Source organism: Carcharodon carcharias, assembly GCF_017639515.1.
Source record: "Carcharodon carcharias isolate sCarCar2 chromosome 29 unlocalized genomic scaffold, sCarCar2.pri SUPER_29_unloc_6, whole genome shotgun sequence".
Taxonomy (NCBI): Eukaryota; Metazoa; Chordata; class Chondrichthyes; order Lamniformes; family Lamnidae; genus Carcharodon; species Carcharodon carcharias.
Genome location: NW_024470679.1, coordinates 631708 through 651707, shown reverse-complemented (window position 1 = coordinate 651707; position 20000 = coordinate 631708). Strand labels below are relative to the sequence as shown.

Here is a 20000-nt window from a genome sequence, read left to right as displayed (position 1 = left end):
CACTACCTGCGGAGTCTATAAAACATGAGCTAATTCATTTACAGTTAAGCCAGTGATGACAGGGGTTCCCTGACCATCTCGGTTCATTGCCTGCGTTCCCCTCAGTGGGAAACCCCAGGCATTGGGGATTCCACTCTCTGTGTCACCCTGGCTCAAGGCCAGTCAGCGTCAATCACAGGGGCTGACATCACCCTGAGGAAGTGCTCCAAGCAGTCACGGCTGTGTGGATAATGGAGAACAGAGGAAACTGAAGTTCATCACACCCGGGCGTTAATGAGGTTTTCAGTCCGCTGCGGAACGCAACCCCCAATCTGAGGAGGCTTTTAACCGCGACAGGGCGTCCAAAAACTTCACAGCCACCGGAGAGCTTTCGAAGCGAGGTCACCGTTGTAACGTGGGAAATGCACGAGCTAATTTGCCCACAGCGAGATCCACCAACAGCAACTAGATAATGACTCAGGTCACCTGCTTTTGGTGATGCTGGGTGAGGGATAAAGATTGGCCTCAGGACACCGGCGGGGTGAAAGACCACACTGTCAGAGGGTCAGTACTGAGGGAGTGCTGCACTGTCGGAGGGTCAGTACTGAGGGAGCGCTGCACTGTCAGAGGGTCAGTACTGAGGGAGTGCTGCACTGTCGGAGGGTCAGTACTGAGGGAGCGCCGCACTGTCAGAGGGTCAGTACTGAGGGAGTGCTGCACTGTTAGAGGGTCAGTGCTGAGGGAGTGCTGCACTGTCAGAGGGTCAGTACTGAGGGAGTGCTGCACTGTCGGAGGGTCAGTATTGAGGGAGTGCTGCACTGTCAGAGGGTCAGTATTGAGGGAGTGCAGCACTGTCAGAGCGGCAGTACTGAGGGAGTGCCGCACTGTCGGAGGGTCAGTGCTGAGGGAGTGCCGCACTGTCGGAGGGTCAGTACTGAGGGAGTGCCGCACTGTCAGAGGGTCAGTACTGAGGGAGTGCTGCACTGTCGGAGGGTCAGTACTGAGGGAGTGCTGCACTGTCAGAGGGTCAGTACTGAGGGAGCGCTGCACTGTCAGAGGGTCGGTACTGAGGGAGTGCTGCACTGTCGGAGGGTCAGTACTGAGGGAGTGCCGCACTGTCGGAGGGTCAGTACTGAGGGAGTGCTGCACTGTCAGAGGGTCAGTACTGAGGGAGTGCTGCACTGTCAGAGGGTCAGTACTGAGGGAGCGCTGCACTGTCAGAGGGTCGGTACTGAGGGAGTGCTGCACTGTCAGAGGGTCAGTACTGAGGGAGTGCTGCACTGTTGGAGGGTCAGTACTGAGGGAGTGCCGCACTGTCAGAGGGTCAGTACTGAGGGAGTGCTGCACTGTCAGAGGGTCAGTGCTGAGGGAGTGCAGCACTGTCGGAGGGTCAGTACTGAGGGAGTGCTGCACTGTCAGAGGGTCAGTACTGAGGGAGTGCCGCACTGTCAGAGGGTCAGTACTGAGGGAGTGCTGCACTGTCAGAGGGTCAGTACTGAGGGAGTGCCGCACTGTCAGAGGGTCAGTACTGAGGGAGCGCTGCACTGTCAGAGGGTCAGTACTGAGGGAGTGCCGCACTGTCAGAGGGTCAGTACTGAGGGAGTGCTGCACTGTCAGAGGGTCAGTACTGAGGGAGTGCCGCACTGTCGGAGGGTCAGTACTGAGGGAGTGCCGCACAGTCTTTCAGATGAGACATTAAATCGAGGCCCCTGTCTGCCCTCTCGGGCGGGTGTGAATGATCCCACGGCCCTATCTGGGAGAAGAGTTGTGGGGGTGGCGGGGGGGCGGGTGGGGGGGAAATCTCTCCAGTGTCCCCTGGGGCCAATCTTTATCCCTCAACCTACATGACTAATAGCCGATGGTCTGGGTCATGATCACATCGAGGTTTGTGGGATCTTGCTGTGTGCAGATCTTCTGCTGAGTTTCCCGCGTTACAACGGTGACCGTGCCTTCCAAAACGCCGGAGTCTCATTGGCTGTGAAACGCTTTGGGCCGTGCCGAGTCGGGGTGGGGGGTGGGGTGGTGGGGGGGAGGTGGGGTGACGAGGGGGTGGTGGTTGGGGGGTTGGAGGGGGGGGGGTGGGGGTGGTCAGAGGGGAGGTAGTGAGGAAGTGGCCCCTGTGAGAATACCAGGCGGGGAAGCTGTCCCTTTAAGAGCATCGAAAGAAGAAGCTGCCCTTTGTCGATGCAGCGGAAGCCGATATCGTGCGGTGCGGATGGAGACTGGAGCGTCAGTCAGGGGGCTACACACACACATTCTGTGATGTCAGGGCAGGTATGTGCCGGCACCAAGTATAGGAGGCGTTTTTCTCACAATCACTTTATTCCGTTTGTCGTAAAGGAAAGAGGAAAAGGAAACTCGGGCGGGTAGTTTCCTGTCAGCCGACTGCAGCTCTCTCTCTCTCTCTCTCTCTCTCTCTCTCTCTCTCTGCTCCCTGCAGCCTCCTTCCCCAAACCCCCATCCCCACAGACACAAACGCACATCGAGGTGCTCGCAGGCCTCAGCTGTGCACCGAGGTATAATCTCACCCACACCGAGCAGACCCCCCCCTACCCCTCCCCACCCAACCACAACCACAACCCCCACCCATCGCCAACCCCCACCGCAGGGTTTCATCACCCCGCAGCGAGGCTGCCTGAGGTCAGTGCTGCTGGCTTCCGGTCAGCGCTTAGCCTTCGGGTCGGGGGTCAGGGCTTAGGCTTCCGGTCGGCGCTTAGCCTTCGGCTCGGGGGTCAGGGCTTAGGCTTCCGGTCGGCGCTTAGCCTTCGGGTCGGGGGTCAGGGCTTAGGCTTCCGGTCAGGGCTTAGCCTTCGGGTCGGGGGTCAGGGCTTAGGCTTCAGGTCAGGGGTTAGGATTGTGGTGAGTCTAAGCATCAGGGTCTGCCAGGGTTAGGGCCAGGGTTCATGGTGTTTTCAGGGTCAGGGTTCATGGGGTTTTCAGGTTTAAGGTCAGGGTTCATGGTGCTTTCAGGGTTGGGGTCAGGGTTCACTGTGTTTTCAGGGTCAGGTTTAATAGTGTTTTCAGGGTTAAGGTCAGGGTTCACCATGTTTTCACGGTTAGGGTCAGGGTTCATGGGGTTTTCAGGGTCAGGGTTGAAGGTGTTTTCAGGGTTAGGGTCAGGGTTCACCGTGTTTTCAGGGTTAGCGTCAGGGTTCACGGTGTTTTCAGGTTCAGGGTTCACCGTGTTTTCAGGGTTAGGGTCAGGGTTCACTGTGTTTTCAGGGTTAGGGTTCACCGTGTTTTCAGGGTCAAGGTTCACCGTGTTTTCAGGGTCAGGGTTCACCATGTTTTCAGGGTTAGGGTCAGGCTTCATGGTGTTTTCAGGGTCAGAGTTCACGGTGTTTTCAGGGTCAGGGTTGAAGGTGTTTTCAGGGTTAGGATCGGGATTCACGGTGTTTTCAGGGTCAGGGCTCACCATGTTTTCAGGGTCAGGGTTTTTAGTTCAGATCCGGGTAAATTTGGGCTGTGGTGACATTGAGCATTTGGGATATCATTGTTGGGATTGCTGTCAATGTTAGCATTAGGGTCAGGGGTCAATGGTTTTGAACGCAGTTTACTGCTTTTTTATACGTTGTACCTTCTTCACCGCTGTATTAGCGTTAGGGTAAGGGATTAAAGGTTTTGACCCTTTCTTGCTCCTATTTTACTTGTCGATATCTTTTCACAGCTACAAAAGAAAAGTCACATCAACAAAACGTTCTCCCCACGGTTAGAGAGTTACTGGAGGAGAAGAGGAGATGTGGAGGCAGCACAGGTCAACCGGTCAGTGCGGGATCTACAAACTGCTGAGGCTATTCAATAGGAAGAGATGTAGGATTGCTCCACTGGGATTGTGTATGGTGGGAGTGAAAGGGAAGGGGTTTGGGTCCATTGGGATTTGTACAGTGGGAGTGAACGGGAAGGCGTTTGGGTCCATTGGGATTGTGTACAGTGGGAGTGAATGGGAAGGGGTTTGGGTCCATTGGGATTATGTACAGTGGGAGTGAACGGGAAGGGGTTTGGGTCCATTGGGATTGTGTACAGTGGGAGTGAACAGGAAGGGGTTTGGGTCCATTGGGATTGTGTACATTGGGAGTGAATGGGAAGGGGTTTGGGTCCATTGGGATTATGTACAGTGGGAGTGAACGGAAGGGGTTTGGGTCCATTGGGATTGTGTACGGTGGGAGTGAACGGGAAGGGGTTTGGGTCCATTGGGATTGTGTACAGTGGGAGTGAATGGGAAGGGGTTTGGGTCCATTGGGATTGTGTATGGTGGGAGTGAAGGGGGAGGGGTTTGGGTCCATTGGGATTGTGTACGGTAGGAGTGAACGGGAAGGGGTTTGGGTCCATTGGGATTGTGTACAGTGAGAGTGAATGGGAAGGGGTTTGGGTCCATTGGGATTGTGTACAGTGGGAGTGAATGGGAATGGGTTTGGGTCCATTGGGATTGTGTACAGTGGGAGTGAATGGGAATGGGTTTGGGTCCATTGGTATTGTGTACAGTGGGAGTGAACGGGAAAGGGTTTGGGTCCATTGGGATTGTGTACAGTGGGAGTGAGTAGGAAAGGGTTTGGGTCAATTGGGATTGTGTACGGTGGGAGTGAACGGGAAGGGGTTTGTGTCCATTGGGATTGTGTACAGTGGGAGTGAACAGGAAGGGGTTTGGGTCCATTGGGATTGTGTACAGTGGGAGTGAATGGGAATGGGTTTGGGTCCATTGGGATTGTGTACAGTGGGAGTGAATGGGAATGGGTTTGGGTCCATTGGTATTGTGTACAGTGGGAGTGAGTAGGAAAGGGTTTGGGTCAATTGGGATTGTGTACGGTGGGAGTGAACGGGAAGGGGTTTGTGTCCATTGGGATTGTGTACAGTGGGAGTGAACGGGAAGGGGTTTGGGTCCATTGGGATTGTGTACAGTGGGAGTGAACAGGAAGGAGTTTGGGTCCATTGGGATTGTGTACAGTGGGAGTGAATGGGAAGGAGTTTGGGTCCATTGTGATTGTGTACGGTGGGAGTGAGTAGGAAAGGGTTTGGGTCCATTGGGATTGATAGGGAACCAGGTCCAGTTTGGAAATTCAAGGAGAAAATGAGGTAGATTGAGGAGTTCTAGTTGAAGAAACTAAGTTTGAGATTTAGTTTGTGGAATTTGCCTCGAATGGAGGGCTGTAGGTTCGAGCTGGAGGGAAGGATTTGAGTTGGGAAGGGCAGGCTGAGGGACTTTCTCTGCCAACACATAAAAACCTCCATTTCCATTTCAGGTCACTCCCAAAGTCCCATCGCTGCAGACAGGTGAGTGTTACTCAGACCCACCCACTCCTAACAGACCCAGCCAGTCTCAGTAGACCCACCCCATCCCAGCAGACCCACCCCATCCCAGCAGACCCACCCCATCCCAGCAGACCCACCCACTCCCAGTAGACCCACCCCATCCCAGCAGACACACCCACTCCCAGCAGACCCATCCACTCCCAGCAGACCCACCCACTCCCAACAGACCCACCCCATCCCAGCAGACACACCCACTCCCAGCAGACCCACCCACTCCCAGCAGACCCACCCCATCCCAGCAGACCCACCCACTCCCAGCAGACCCACCCCATCCCAGCAGACCCATCCACTCCCAGCAGACCCACCCACTCCCAGCAGACCCATCCACTCCCAGTAGACACACCCCATCCCAGCAGACACACCCACTCCCAGCAGACCCACCCACTCCCAGCAGACCCACCCCATCCCAGCAGACCCATCCACTCCCAGCAGACCCACCCACTCCCAGCAGACCCACCCACTCCCAGCAGACCCACCCACTCCCAGCAGACCCACCCACTCCCAGCAGACCCACCCCATCCCAGCAGACCCACCCACTCCCAGCAGACCCACCCACTCCCAGCAGACACACCCACTCCCAGCAGACCCACACACTCCCAGCAGACCCACCCCATCCCAGCAGACCCATCCACTCCCAGCAGACCCACCCACTCCCAGCAGACCCACCCCATCCCAGCAGACCCACCCACTCCCAGCAGACCCACCCCATCCCAGCAGACCCACCCCATCCCAGCAGACCCACCCACTCCCAGCAGACCCATCCACTCCCAGCAGACCCACCCCATCCCAGCAGACCCACACACTCCCAGCAGACCCACCCCATCCCAGCAGACCCACCCCATCCCAGCAGACCCATCCACTCCCAGCAGACCCACACACTCCCAGCAGACCCACCCACTCCCAGCAGACCCATCCACTCCCAGCAGACCCACCCACTCCCAGCAGACACACCCACTCCCAGCAGACCCACCCCATCCCAGCAGACCCACCCACTCCCAGCAGACCCACCCACTCCCAGCAGACACACCCACTCCCAGCAGACCCACCCACTCCCAGCAGACCAACATACAAACATACGAATGAACAAGGAGCAGGAGGAGGCCATTCAGCCCCTCGGCCATTTAATAAGATCATGGCTGATCTGATAGTAACCTTTAACCTGCATCCCGCCCACCCCCCGATAACCTTTCACCCCCCTTGCTTACCAAGAATCTACCCACCTCGGCCTTAAAAATATTCAAAGACTCTGTTTCCTGCCTTTTCAGGGAGACAGTTCCAAACACTCACTACCCTCTGAGAGAAAAAACTTCACCTGAACTCCATTTGAAATGGGTGACCCTTATTTTTAAACAGTGACCCCCTGGTTCTAGATGCTCCCACAAGAGGAAACACTCTCTCCACACCCACCCTGTCGAGGCCCCCTCAGGCTCTTATATGTTTCAATCAAGTTGCCTCTTACTCTTCTAAACTCCAGTGGATACAAGCCCAGTCTGACCAACCTTCCCTCATAAGACAACCCCGCCCATTTCAGGAATTAGTCTGGTAAACCTTCTCTAAACGGCTTCCAATGTATTTACACCCTTCCTTAAATAAGGAGACCAATACTGTACGCAATGCTCCAGATGTGGTCTCACTAGTGCCCTGTACAACTAAAGCATAACTTCTGTATACAATGCCCCTCACAGTAAATGATAACATTCTATCCGCTTCCCGAATTATCTGCTGTACCTGCACACGAGCCTTTTGTGATTCATGCACTAGGACACCCAGATCCCTCTGAGTCTCAGAGCTCTGCAATCTCTCGCCATTTAGATAATAAGCTTCTCTTTAATTCTTCCTGCCAAAATGAACAATTTCACCTTTTCCCACATTATACTCCATTTCCCAGATCCTTGCCCACTCGCTTATCCCACCTGTATCTGTTTGTAGCCTCCCTATGTCCTCTTCACAATTTACTTTCCTACCTATCTTTGTGTCATCAGCAAATTTAGCCACCATCCCTTCAGTCTCTTCATTCCAAATAACTTATATAAATTGTAAACAGTTGAGGTCCCAGCTCTGACCCCTGTGGCTCACCACTCGTTACCCTCTGCCAATCAGATAAAGACCCATTTATGCCAACTCCCTGCTTCCTGTTCACCAGCCAATCATCTACCCAGGCCACTATGTTACCCCCTACACAATGAGCTTTTATTTTCTGCAATATCCTTTGATGTGGGCACCTTATCAAATGCCTTCTGGAAATCTACATACAGCACATCCACCGGTTCCCCTTTATCCACAGTGCATGTGACTCCTTCAAAGAACTCCAATAAATTGGTTAAACACGATTTCCCTTTCACAGAACCATGTTGACTCTGCCTGATTGCCTTGGATTTTTCTAAGTGCCCTGCTATAACATCTTTAATAACCAGCAACTAACATTTGCCCTATGACAGATTTTAAGTGAACCGGCCTGTAGTTTCCCATGTTCTGTTTCCCCCCCTTTTTGAATAATTGAGTTACGTTTACTATCTTCTAATCTAATGGGGCCTTCCCCAACTCCAGGCAGTTTTGGAAAATTGAAACCAGTGCATCAACTATCTCACCAGCCACTTCTTTCAAGTCCCTTGGGTGAAGTCCATCAGGATCCCGGCATTGTCAGGCCGCAGCTCCAACAATTTACTCAGTACCGCTTCTCTGGTGACAGTAATTTTCCTGAGTTTCTCTGTCCCTTCCACTTCCCAGTTTATAGCTGCTTCTGGGATAACACTCCTATGCTTTATAGTGAAAACTGATGCAAAATACCTGTTCAATTCATCTGCCATCTCGTTGTTTTCCATTATCAACTCTCCAGACTCACTTTCTATAGGACCAGCGCTCACTTGGTTAACTCTTTTCTTTTTAAAATATTTATAGAAACTCTTACTAACTGCTTTTATATTTCTGCCTAGCTTTCTCTTGTACTTTAGTTTATCCCTCCTGGTTAGTCTTTCAGTCACCCTTTGCTGTTCCTTATATTATGTCCAATCTTCTGGCTTTCCACTTGTCTTTACACAATTAAGTACCTTTTCTTTAAGTTTGGTACTATCTTTAACCTTTCTAGTTAACCACGGGTGGTGTGTCCGTCCCTTGGACTCTTTCTTACTCGTTGGAATGTATCTATCCTGTGCATTCTGAAATATCCCCTTAAACATTAGCCACTGCATCTCTACCCTTAACCTGATTTGCCAATTCACTTTAGCCAGCTCAGCTTTCATGCCCTCATAATTGCCCTTATTTAAGTTTAAAAACATAGTCTCAGACCCACTCCTCTCTCCCTCAAACTAAATGTAAAATTCAATCAGATTATGGTTGCTGCCACCTAGGGGTGCCTTCACTATGAGATCATTAATTAATCCCATCTCGTTGCACAATACCAGGATTAGTATAACCTGCTCTCTGGTTGGCTCCAGAACTTGTTGTTCTAAGGAACTATCCCAGAAACATTCTATGAACTCCTCAACTAGGCTACCTTTGCCCATCCGACTTTTGCAATCCATGTGTAGATTAAAATCTCCCATTATTATCGCTGTGCCTTTCTGACAAGCTCCCTTTATTTCTTCCTATATGTTCCACCCTACCACGTGGTTACTGTTAGAGGGCCTGTACACAACTCCCACAATTGATTTCTTGCCTTTACCATTTCTCATCTCTACCAAAAACGTTTCCACATCCTGTTTCCTGAACTTAGGTCACCCTCTCTATCGTGCTAATACCAGCATTAGTTAACAGAGCTACCCCTCCACCTTTTCCTCGTCTCCTGTCCTACCGAAATATCCTGTACCCTTCAATATCCAGGTCCCAATCCATGTCCTCCTGCAGCCAAGTCTCTGTAATGGCTATCAAACTGTGCTTACTTATTTCCATCTGCGCTATCAGTTCATTTCTTTTGTTATGAAAGTTTCATGCATTCAGATCTAGAACCTTCAGTTGTATCCTTTTATTCCTTTGATAACCTCTAGTCTGTTCCGTTGATTTACTGTTAGATCTGTACTCTCTATCCCTTCCTGTCATGGTCTGTTTTTCATTGCCCGGAATAATACCTTTTTCTTTTGTCTTATCTCTGCTCTTTGATTTACCACATCTTCCTAAGTTTGTCCCCCTGTCCCCTCTACTTAGTTTAAAACCCTCTCTACTTCCCTAGTTATGTGGCTCGCTAGAACAGCAGTCCCAGCAGGGTTCAGGTGTAGACTGTCCCAGCAGTACAGAGCCCACTTTCCCCAGTACTGGTACCAGTGCCATGAACCGGAACCTACTTCACAGGCCCGTTGTGTCTGCACCGGCTCTCCAAATGAGTATTATGACCTAGTGCCATTGCCCTGCCTTTTCCCTGTACCCCTGCACGTTGTTTCTATACAAATAATCATCCACTGCCCTCTCGAATGCCTCGATGGAACCTGCCTCCTCCACACTTCCAGGCCGTGTATTCCAGACCCCAACCACTCGCTGTGTGAAAAAGTTTCTCACCTCGCATTTGCTCCTTTTGCAAATCACTTTAAGTCTGTGCTCTCTCATTCTCAATCTGTTTACGAGTGAGAACAGCTTCTCCCTATCTACTCTGTCCAGCCCCCTCATGATTTTGAGCATCTCTATCAAGTCTCCTCTCAGCCTCCTTCTCTCCAAGGAGAACAGTCCCAACCTCTCCAATCTATCCTCATAGCTGAAGTTTCTCATCCCTGGGACCATTCTTGTAAACCTCTTCTGTGCTCTCTCCAATGTGTTCACATCCTTCCTATAATGTGGCACACAGAACTGTACACAATACTCCAGCTGAGGTCTGATGAGTGTCTTATATAAATTCAGCATAACCTCCCTGCTCTTGTACTCTGTGCCCCTATTAATAAAGCCCAGTATACTATATACTTTATTAACTGCTCTCTCCACCTGTCCTGCCACCTTCAATGATCTAAGCACATTTACCCCCAGCTCTTTCTGCTCCTGCAACCCCTTCAAAATTTCACCCCTTATTTTGTATTGTCCGTCCATGTTCTTCCTGCCAAAATGCATCAGCTCACACTTCCCCACATTGAACTCCATCAGCCACCTATCTGCCCTCTCCACCAACTTGTCTGTGTCCTATTGAAGTTCCACACTGTCCTCCTCACAGTTCACAACTCTCCCAAGCTTCACATCATCCGCAAACTTTGAAATTGTCCCCTGCACGCCCAGGGCCAGATCATTCATATATATCAGGAACAGCAAGGGTCCCAATACTGACCCCTGGGGAACTCCACTACAAAACTCCCTCCAGCCCGAACAATCCCCGTCGACCATTACTCTCTGCTTCCTATTTTTCAGCCAATTTTATTGCCACTTCTCCCAGACCAGTCTTTGAGCCACACATACAGCTCCCCAATCTAATTTGTCCTGTGTCAATTTGCACGTGGCTCAGGTAATAATCCAGAGATGATGACCTTTGAGGTTCTGCTCCTTAATTTGGTGCCGAGCTCCTCGTATTGACTGTCCAGAACCTCCTTCTTAGCCCTGATTGTGCCATCGGTACCAAAATAGGCCACGATGACTGGGTCCTCCCCCCACCCGCTACAAGTTTCTCCCCAGTTCCAGGCAGGTGCCCCAAACCCTGGTATTGGGCAGGCAGCACAGCCCTCTCGCCTCACAATCTTTGTTGCAGACAATGGTGTCAGTTCCTCTGACTATACTGTCCCTACTACCACTGCATTCCGTGTAACTCCCCCCGCTTGAATGGCTTCCTGTATCACGGGGCCGTGGTCAGTCAGATCATCCACCCTGCAGCCCCCACTCTCACCCAAACAAGCTGAGAGAACCTCAAACCTGTTGGACAATTGCAAGGGCCGAGGCTCCTGTACTCCTGCCCTCTGGGTCCCCTTACCTGCCTCACTCACAGTCACACCCTCCTCTCCCTGACCACTGACTAAGTCAGAAGGCTCCATCCTAAGACCACCTCCTGGAATAAAGTGTCCAGGTAACTTTCCCCCTCCCTGATGTGCCACAGTGTCTGCAGCTCAGCCTCCAGCTCAATAACCAGTTCCTGCAGCCACAAATATTTACTGCCGATGTGTTTCTCAGGATCACACCGGCATCCAGAAGCTCCCACATCCTACAATCACAGCACATCACTTGCCCTGCCATCTCTGCTAATGAATTGATAATTGCTAATTAATTAATTCTAATGAATAAAGCCTTCACCTCTCAATAGGTTTCGGCGTTACTGATAAAACACTTAAAGTATTTATAATACTGATAAAACCAATAATACCAGTCACTGCTTCTTCAGCCGCACCAAGGAGGAAATCAAATCCTGGAGGCTAAAAAAGAGTAGAATAATAAAAAAGCACCTCCTCCCCACCCTTCACTGAACTCCCCACTCAGCACACTCTACTTCCTGCAGTAAACCTTACCTAAAGCACCTCTTTCCCACTATGCACCAGGTTCCAACTTCAAAACCAATTCACAAATATAATCACTCGGTCTCTGTCTCACTCATGCCAAAGTCTCCCCTCACTGACTGTATACATCCCCGTACCCATCAGAGCCAAGCAGACCCACCCAGTCCCAGCAGATCAAGGCAGACCAGCAGACACATGCAGGCCCAACTTGTCCCAGCAGGTCCAGTCTGTAACTCACTCCCGTCTATCTGATATTCTATATATAAACCACCCCGAACCCCTCGATTAGATTCCAGTCTGTAACTCACTCCCGTCTATCTGATATTCTATATATAAACCACCCCGAACCCCTCGATTAGATTCCAGTCTGTAACTCACTCCCGTCTATCTGATATTCTATATACAAACCACCCCGAACCCCTCGATTAGATTCCAGTCTGTAACTCACTCCCGTCTATCTGATATTCTATATATAAACCACCCCGAACCCCTCGATTAGATTCCAGTCTGTAACTCACTCCCGGCTATCTGATATTCTATATATAAACCACCCCGAACCCCTCGATTAGATTCCAGTCTGTAACTCACTCCCGGGTATCTGTTATTCTGTATATAAACCACCCCGAACCCCTCAATTAGATTCCACTGTGTAACTCACCGTTGGGTATCTGTTATTCTATATATAAACCAGCCGAACACCTCGATTAGATTCCAGTCTGTAACTCACCCTTGAGTATCTGTTATTCTATATATAAACCAGCCGAACACCTCGATTAGATTCCAGTCTGTAACTCACTCCCAGGTATCTGTTATTCTATATATAAACCAACCTGAACCCCTCGATTAGATTCCAGTCTGTAACTCACTCAAGGGTATCTGTTATTCAATATATGAACCACCCCGAACCCCTCAATTCGATTCCAGACTGCAAATCACTCCCGGGTATCTGTTATTCTGTATATAAAACAAGCCGAACTACTTGATAAGATTCCAGGCTGTGACTCATTTCCGGATGTCTGTTATTCTGTATATAAAACACCCTGAAACCCTCGATTAGATTCCAGTCTGTAACTCATTGCCGGGTATCTGTTATTCTGTATATAAACCCCCTCGAACCCCTCAATTAGATTCCAATCTGTAACTCACTCCCGGGTATCTGTTATTCTATATATAAACCACCCCGAACCCCTCGATTAGATTCCAGTCTGTAACTCACTCCCGGGTATCTGTTATTCTATATATAAACCACCCCAAACACCCCGATTAGATTCCAGACTGTAACTCACTCCCGGGTATCTGTTATTCTATATATAAACCATCTTGAACCCCTCGATTAGATTCCAGTCTGTAGCTCACTCCTGGGTATCTGTTATTCTATATATAAACCCCCCCGAACCCCTCGATTAGATTCCAGTCTGTAACTCACTCCCGGGTATCTGTTATTCTATATATAAACCATCTTGAACCCCTCGATTAGATTCCAGTCTGTAGCTCACTCCTGGGTATCTGTTATTCTATATATAAACCACCCCGAACCCCTCGATTAGATTCCAGTCTGTAACTCAGTCCCAGGTATCTGTTATTTTATATATAAACCACCCTGAACCCATCGATTAGATTCTAGTCTGTAAGTCACTCCCGGCTATCTGTTATTCTATATATAAACCACACTGAACCCCTCGATTAGATTCCAGTCTGTAACTCATTCCCGGGTATCTGTTATTCTATATATAAACCATACCGAAACCCTCGATTAGATTCCACTGTGTAACTCACCCTTGGGTATCTGTTATTCTATATATAAACCAGCCAAACACCTCGATTAGATTCCAGTCTGTAACTCACTCCCGGGTATCTGTTATTCTATATATAAACCACCTGAACCCCTAGATTAGATTCCAGTCTGTAACTCACTCCTGGGTATCTGTTATAATGCATATAAACCACCCTGAACTCCTCAATTAGATTCCAGTCTGTAACTCAGTCCCAGGTATCTGTTATTTTATATATAAACCACCCTGAACCCATCGATTAGATTCTAGTCTGTAAGTCACTCCCGGCTATCTGTTATTCTATATATAAACCACACTGAACCCCTCGATTAGATTCCAGTCTGTAACTCATTCCCGGGTATCTGTTATTCTATATATAAACCATACCGAAACCCTCGATTAGATTCCACTGTGTAACTCACCCTTGGGTATCTGTTATTCTATATATAAACCAGCCAAACACCTCGATTAGATTCCAGTCTGTAACTCACTCCCGGGTATCTGTTATTCTATATATAAACCACCTGAACCCCTAGATTAGATTCCAGTCTGTAACTCACTCCTGGGTATCTGTTATAATGCATATAAACCACCCTGAACCCCTCAATTAGATTCCAGTCTGTAATTCAGTCCCGGATATCTGTTATTCTATATATAAACCATCTTGAAACCCTCGATTAGATTGCAGTCTGTAACTCACTCCTGGGTATCTGTTATTCTATATATAAACCACCCCGGACCCCTCGATTAGATTCCAGTCTGTAACTCCCTCCCGGGTATCTGTTATTCTATATATAAACCAACCTGAACCCCTCGATTAGATTCCAGTCTGTAGCTCACTCCTGGGTATCTGTTATTCTATATATAAACCACCCCGAAACCCTGGATTAGATTCTAGTCTGTAACTCATTCCAGGGTATCTGTTCTTCTATATATAAACCCCGCCGAACCCCTCGATTAGATTCCAGTCTGTAACTCAATATCGGGTATCTGTTATTCTATATATAAACCACCCCAAAACCCTCATTTAGATTCCAGTCTGTAGCTCACTCCTGTGGATCTGTTATTCTATATATAAAACACCTTGAAACCCTCGATTAGATTCCAGTCTGTAACATCAACCCAACTCACATCAACTCACATCAATTCACATCAACTCACATCAGATCAACTCACATCAACTCACATCAACTCACATCACATCAACTCACATCACATCAACTCACATCACATCAACTCACATCACATCAACTCACATCACATCAACTCACATCAGCTCACATCAACTCACATCACATCAATTCACATCAGCTCACATCAAATCACATCAACTCACATCAACTCACATCACATCAACTCACATCACATCAACTCACATCACATCAACTCACATCAACTCACATCACATCAATTCACATCAGCTCACATCAACTCACATCAACTCACATCACATCAACTCACATCACATCAACTCACATCACATCAACTCACATCACATCAACTCACATCAACTCACATCAACTCACATCACATCAATTCACATCAGCTCACATCACATCAACTCACATCACATCAACTCACATCAACTCACATCAACTCACATCACATCAATTCACATCAGCTCACATCAACTCACATCAACTCACATCAACTCACGTCAACTCACATCACATCAACTCACATCACATCAACTCACATCAACTCACATCAACTCACATCACATCAACTCACATCACATCAACTCACATCAGCTCACATCAACTCACATCACATCAATTCACATCAGCTCACATCAACTCACATCAACTCACATCACATCAACTCACATCACATCAACTCACATCACATCAACTCACATCAGCTCACATCACATCAACTCACATCACATCAACTCACATCAACTCACATCACATCAACTCACATCAACTCACATCAACTCACATCACATCAATTCACATCACATCAACTCACATCAGCTCACATCAATTCACATCACATCAACTCACATCAGCTCCCATCAACTCGCATCAACTCACATCACATCAACTCACATCACATCAACTCACATCAACTCACATCACATCAACTCACATCACATCAACTCACATCACATCATCTCACATCAACTCACATCAACTCACATCACATCAACTCACATCACATCAACTCACATCACATCATCTCACATCAACTCACATCAACTCACATCACATCAATTCACATCAACTCACATCACATCAACTCACATCAGCTCACATCAATTCACATCACATCAACTCACATCAACTCACATCAACTCACATCACATCAACTCACATCACATCAACTCACATCACATCAACTCACATCACATCAACTCACATCACATCAACTCACATCACATCAACTCACATCACATCATCTCACATCAACTCACATCAACTCACATCACATCAACTCACATCACATCAACTCACATCACATCATCTCACATCAACTCACATCAACTCACATCACATCAGTTCACATCAACTCACATCACATCAACTCACATCAGCTCACATCAACTCACATCAACTCACATCACATCAACTCACATCACATCAACTCACATCACATCAACTCACATCAACTCACATCACATCAACTCACATCAACTCACATCAACTCACATCAACTCACGTCACATCAACTCACATCACATCAACTCACATCACATCAACTCACATCAGCTCACATCAATTCACATCACATCAACTCACATCAGCTCACATCACATCAACTCACATCACATCAACTCACATCACATCAACTCACATCACATCAACTCACATCACATCAACTCACATCACATCAACTCACATCAACTCACATCACATCAATTCACATCAACTCACATCAACTCACATCAACTCACATCAACTCACATCACATCAACTGAGATCACATCCATTCCCGTCACATCACATTCTGTTGAGTTCTGAGTATTTATGGAAACTCTTTTTGTTTTGCAGACGAATTTAATTTTTCCACCTCGGGAGCAGCCCCTGGTCCTGTCTTCCAGACAGGATACCCATCTTGGCATGTGGATGTGCACCAACCCTTGATACCCTCAGAACCCAGTCAGTATGGTCCACCAAATGAATTCACCCCTAGTGAAGCCGTCATTCCCTTCAACACTACAGCAGCATACCGGTCATATGGATACCCTGCCCCCAGCGGTGAACCTGTACCACTCTACTCCAATCATCAGTCCAACTTAGTGGTGAGTGACTACATCATTCCAAAATCGTTGCTCATCATTACTAAATCTACTGGGCAAGGACTGAGGGCACCTGGTGAGAGACCGGGGGCATTGGGTGAAGTGCAGAGTATATCCTCTCTGCCCCTCTTCCTCTCTCCACCCTCTCAACCAACTCATAGGTGTGAGGTATATGGGAGGAGCTGGGATTGTGGGATTGGGAGGGAGTGGGATTGGGAGGGAGTGGGATTGGGAGGGAGTGGGATTTGGAGGGAGTGGGATTGGGAGGGAGTGGGATTGGGAAGGACTGGGATTGGGAGGGTGTGGGATTGGGAGGGTGTGGGATTGGGAAGGAGTGGGATTGGGAAGGGGTGGGATTGGGAAGGACTGGGATTGGGAGGGTGTGGGATTGGGAAGGACTGGGATTGGGAGGGTGTGGGATTGGGAAGGAGTGGGATTGGGAGGGAGTGGGATTGGGAGGGAGTGGGATTGGGAGGGTGTGGGATTGGGAAGGAGTGGGATTGGGAGGGTGTGGGATTGGGAAGGGGTGGGATTGGGAAGGGGTGGGATTGGGAAGGACTGGGATTGGGAGGGTGTGGGATTGGGAAGGACTGGGATTGGGAGGGTGTGGGATTGGGAAGGAGTGGGATTGGGAAGGGGTGGGATTGGGAAGGAGTGGGATTGGGAGGGTGTGGGATTGGGAAGGAGTGGGATTGGGAAGGGGTGGGATTGGGAAGGAGTGGGATTGGGAGGGAGTGGGATTGGGAGGGAGTGGGATTGGGAGGGTGTGGGATTGGGAAGGAGTGGGATTGGGAAGGAGTGGGATTGGGAGGGAGTGGGATTGGGAGGGTGTGGGATTGGGAGGGTGTGGGATTGGGAAGGAGTGGGATTGGGAAGGAGTGGGATTGGGAGGGAGTGGGATTGGGAGGGAGTGGGATTGGGAGGGTGTGGGATTGGGAAGGAGTGGGATTGGGAAGGAGTGGGATTGGGAGGGTGTGGGATTTGGAGGGAGTGGGATTGGGAGGGTGTGGGATTGGGAAGGGGTGGGATTGGGAGGGAGTGGGATTTGGAGGGAGTGGGATTTGGAGGGAGTGGGATTTGGAGGGAGTGGGATTGGGAGGGTGTGGGATTGGGAGGGTGTGGGATTGGGAAGGTGTGGGATTGGGAAGGAGTGGGATTGGGAGGTACTGGGATTGGGAGGGTGTGGGATTGGGAGGGAGTGAGATTGGGAAGGAGTGGGATTGGGAAGGGGTGGGATTGGGAGGGAGTGGGATTGGGAGGGAGTGAGATTGGGAGGGAGTGGGATTGGGAAGGGGTGGGATTGGGAGGGAGTGAGATTGGGAGGGAGTGGGATTGGGAAGGAGTGGGATTGGGAGGGTGTGGGATTGGGAGGGACTGGGATTGGGAAGGAGTGGGATTGGGAGGGAGTGGGATTGGGAAGGAGTGGGATTGGGAGGGACTGGGATTGGGAAGGAGTGGGATTGGGAGGGAGTGGGATTGGGAGGGACTGGGATTGGGAAGGAGTGGGATTGGGAAGGAGTGGGATTGGGAGGTACTGGGATTGGGAGGGTGTGGGATTGGGAAGGACTGGGATTGGGAGGGAGTGGGATTGGGAGGGAGTGGGATTGGGAGGGTGTGGGATTGGGAGGGAGTGGGATTGGGAGGGAGTGCGATTGGGAGGGAGTGGGATTGGGAGGGAGTGGGATTGGGAGGGAGTGGGATTGGGAAGGAGTGGGATTGGGAGGGAGTGGGATTGGGAGGGAGTGGGATTGGGAGGGAGTGCGATTGGGAGGGAGTGGGATTGGGAAGGGGTGGGATTGGGAAGGAGTGGGATTGGGAAGGACTGGGATTGGAAGGGAGTGGGATTGGGAAGGAGTGGGATTGGGAGGTACTGGGATTGGGAAGGAGTGGGATTGGGAAGGAGTGGGATTGGGAGGGTGTGGGATTGGGAAGGAGTGGGATTGGGAAGGACTGGGATTGGGAGGGAGTGGGATTGGGAAGGACTGGGATTGGGAGGGACTGGGATTGGGAGGGAGTGGGATTGGGAGGGAGTGGGATTGGGAAGGAGTGGGATTGGGAAGGAGTGGGATTGGGAAGGAACAGGATTGGGAAGGACTGGGATTGGGAAGAACTGGGATTGGGAGGGTGTGGGATTGGGAAGGAGTGGGATTGGGAAGGAGTGGGATTGGGAAGGACTGGGATTGGGAAGGAGTGGGATTGGGAGGGTGTGGGATTGGGAAGAACTGGGATTGGGAGGGTGTGGGATTGGGAAGGAGTGGGATTGGGAAGGAGTGGGATTGGGAGGGAGTGGGATTGGGAGGGAGTGGGATTGGGAAGGAGTGGGATTGGGAAGGAGTGGGATTGGGAGGGTGTGGGATTGGGAGGGTGTGGGATTGGGACGGACTGGGATTGGGAGGGTGTGGGATTGGGACGGACTGGGATTGGGAGGGAGTGGGATTGGGAAGGAGTGGGATTGGGAAGGAGTGGGATTGGGAAGGAGTGGGATTGGGAAGGAGTGGGATTGGGAGGGAGTGGGATTGGGAGGGAGTGGGATTTGGAGGGAGTGGGATTGGGAGGGTGTGGGATTGGGAAGGACTGGGATTGGGAGGGTGTGGGATTGGGAAGGAGTGGGATTGGGAGGGTGTGGGATTGGGAAGGAGTGGGATTGGGAAGGAGTGGGATTGGGAGGGAGTGGGATTGGGAGGGAGTGAGATTGGGAGGGAGTGGGATTGGGAAGGAGTGGGATTGGGAGGGAGTGGGATTGGGAGGGAGTGGGATTGGGAAGGAGTGGGATTGGGAGGGAGTGAGATTGGGAGGGAGTGGGATTGGGAAGGAGTGGGATTGGGAGGGTGTGGGATTGGGAGGTACTGGGATTGGGAGGGTGTGGGATTGGGAAGGGGTGGGATTGGGAGGGAGTGAGATTGGGAAGGAGTGGGATTGGGAGGGAGTGGGATTGGGAGGGAGTGGGATTGGGAGGGTGTGGGATTGGGAAGGAGTGGGATTGGGAAGGAGTGGGATTGGGAGGGAGTGGGATTGGGAAGGAGTGGAATTGGGAAGGAGTGGAATTGGGAAGGAGTGGGATTGGGAAGGAACAGGATTGGGAAGGACTGGGATTGGGAGGGAGTGGGATTCGGAGGGAGTGGGATTGGGAGGGTGTGGGATTGGGAAGGAACGGGATTGGGAAGGACTGGGATTGGGAAGGAGTGGAATTGGGAAGGAGTGGGATTGGGAAGGACTGGGATTGGGAGGGAGTGGGATTGGGAGGGAGTGGGATTGGGAAGGACTGGGATTGGGAGGGAGTGGGATTGGGAGGCAGTGGGATTGGGAAGGAGT

The 20000-nt window shown here is 50.2% G+C and overlaps 1 protein-coding gene across 1 annotated transcript in view; it reads left to right on the top strand.

Moving 5' to 3' along the window:
- LOC121274110 (NF-kappa-B inhibitor zeta-like) overlaps positions 1-20000 on the top strand; it is an 88120-nt gene that overhangs the window by 2422 nt on the left and 65698 nt on the right. The window contains exons 2-4 of the mRNA XM_041181264.1: positions 3647-3741; positions 5217-5247; positions 16441-16691. Of these exons, the coding sequence (XP_041037198.1) occupies positions 3647-3741; positions 5217-5247; positions 16441-16691 (377 nt within the window). The remainder of the gene's footprint in view (positions 1-3646; positions 3742-5216; positions 5248-16440; positions 16692-20000) is intronic.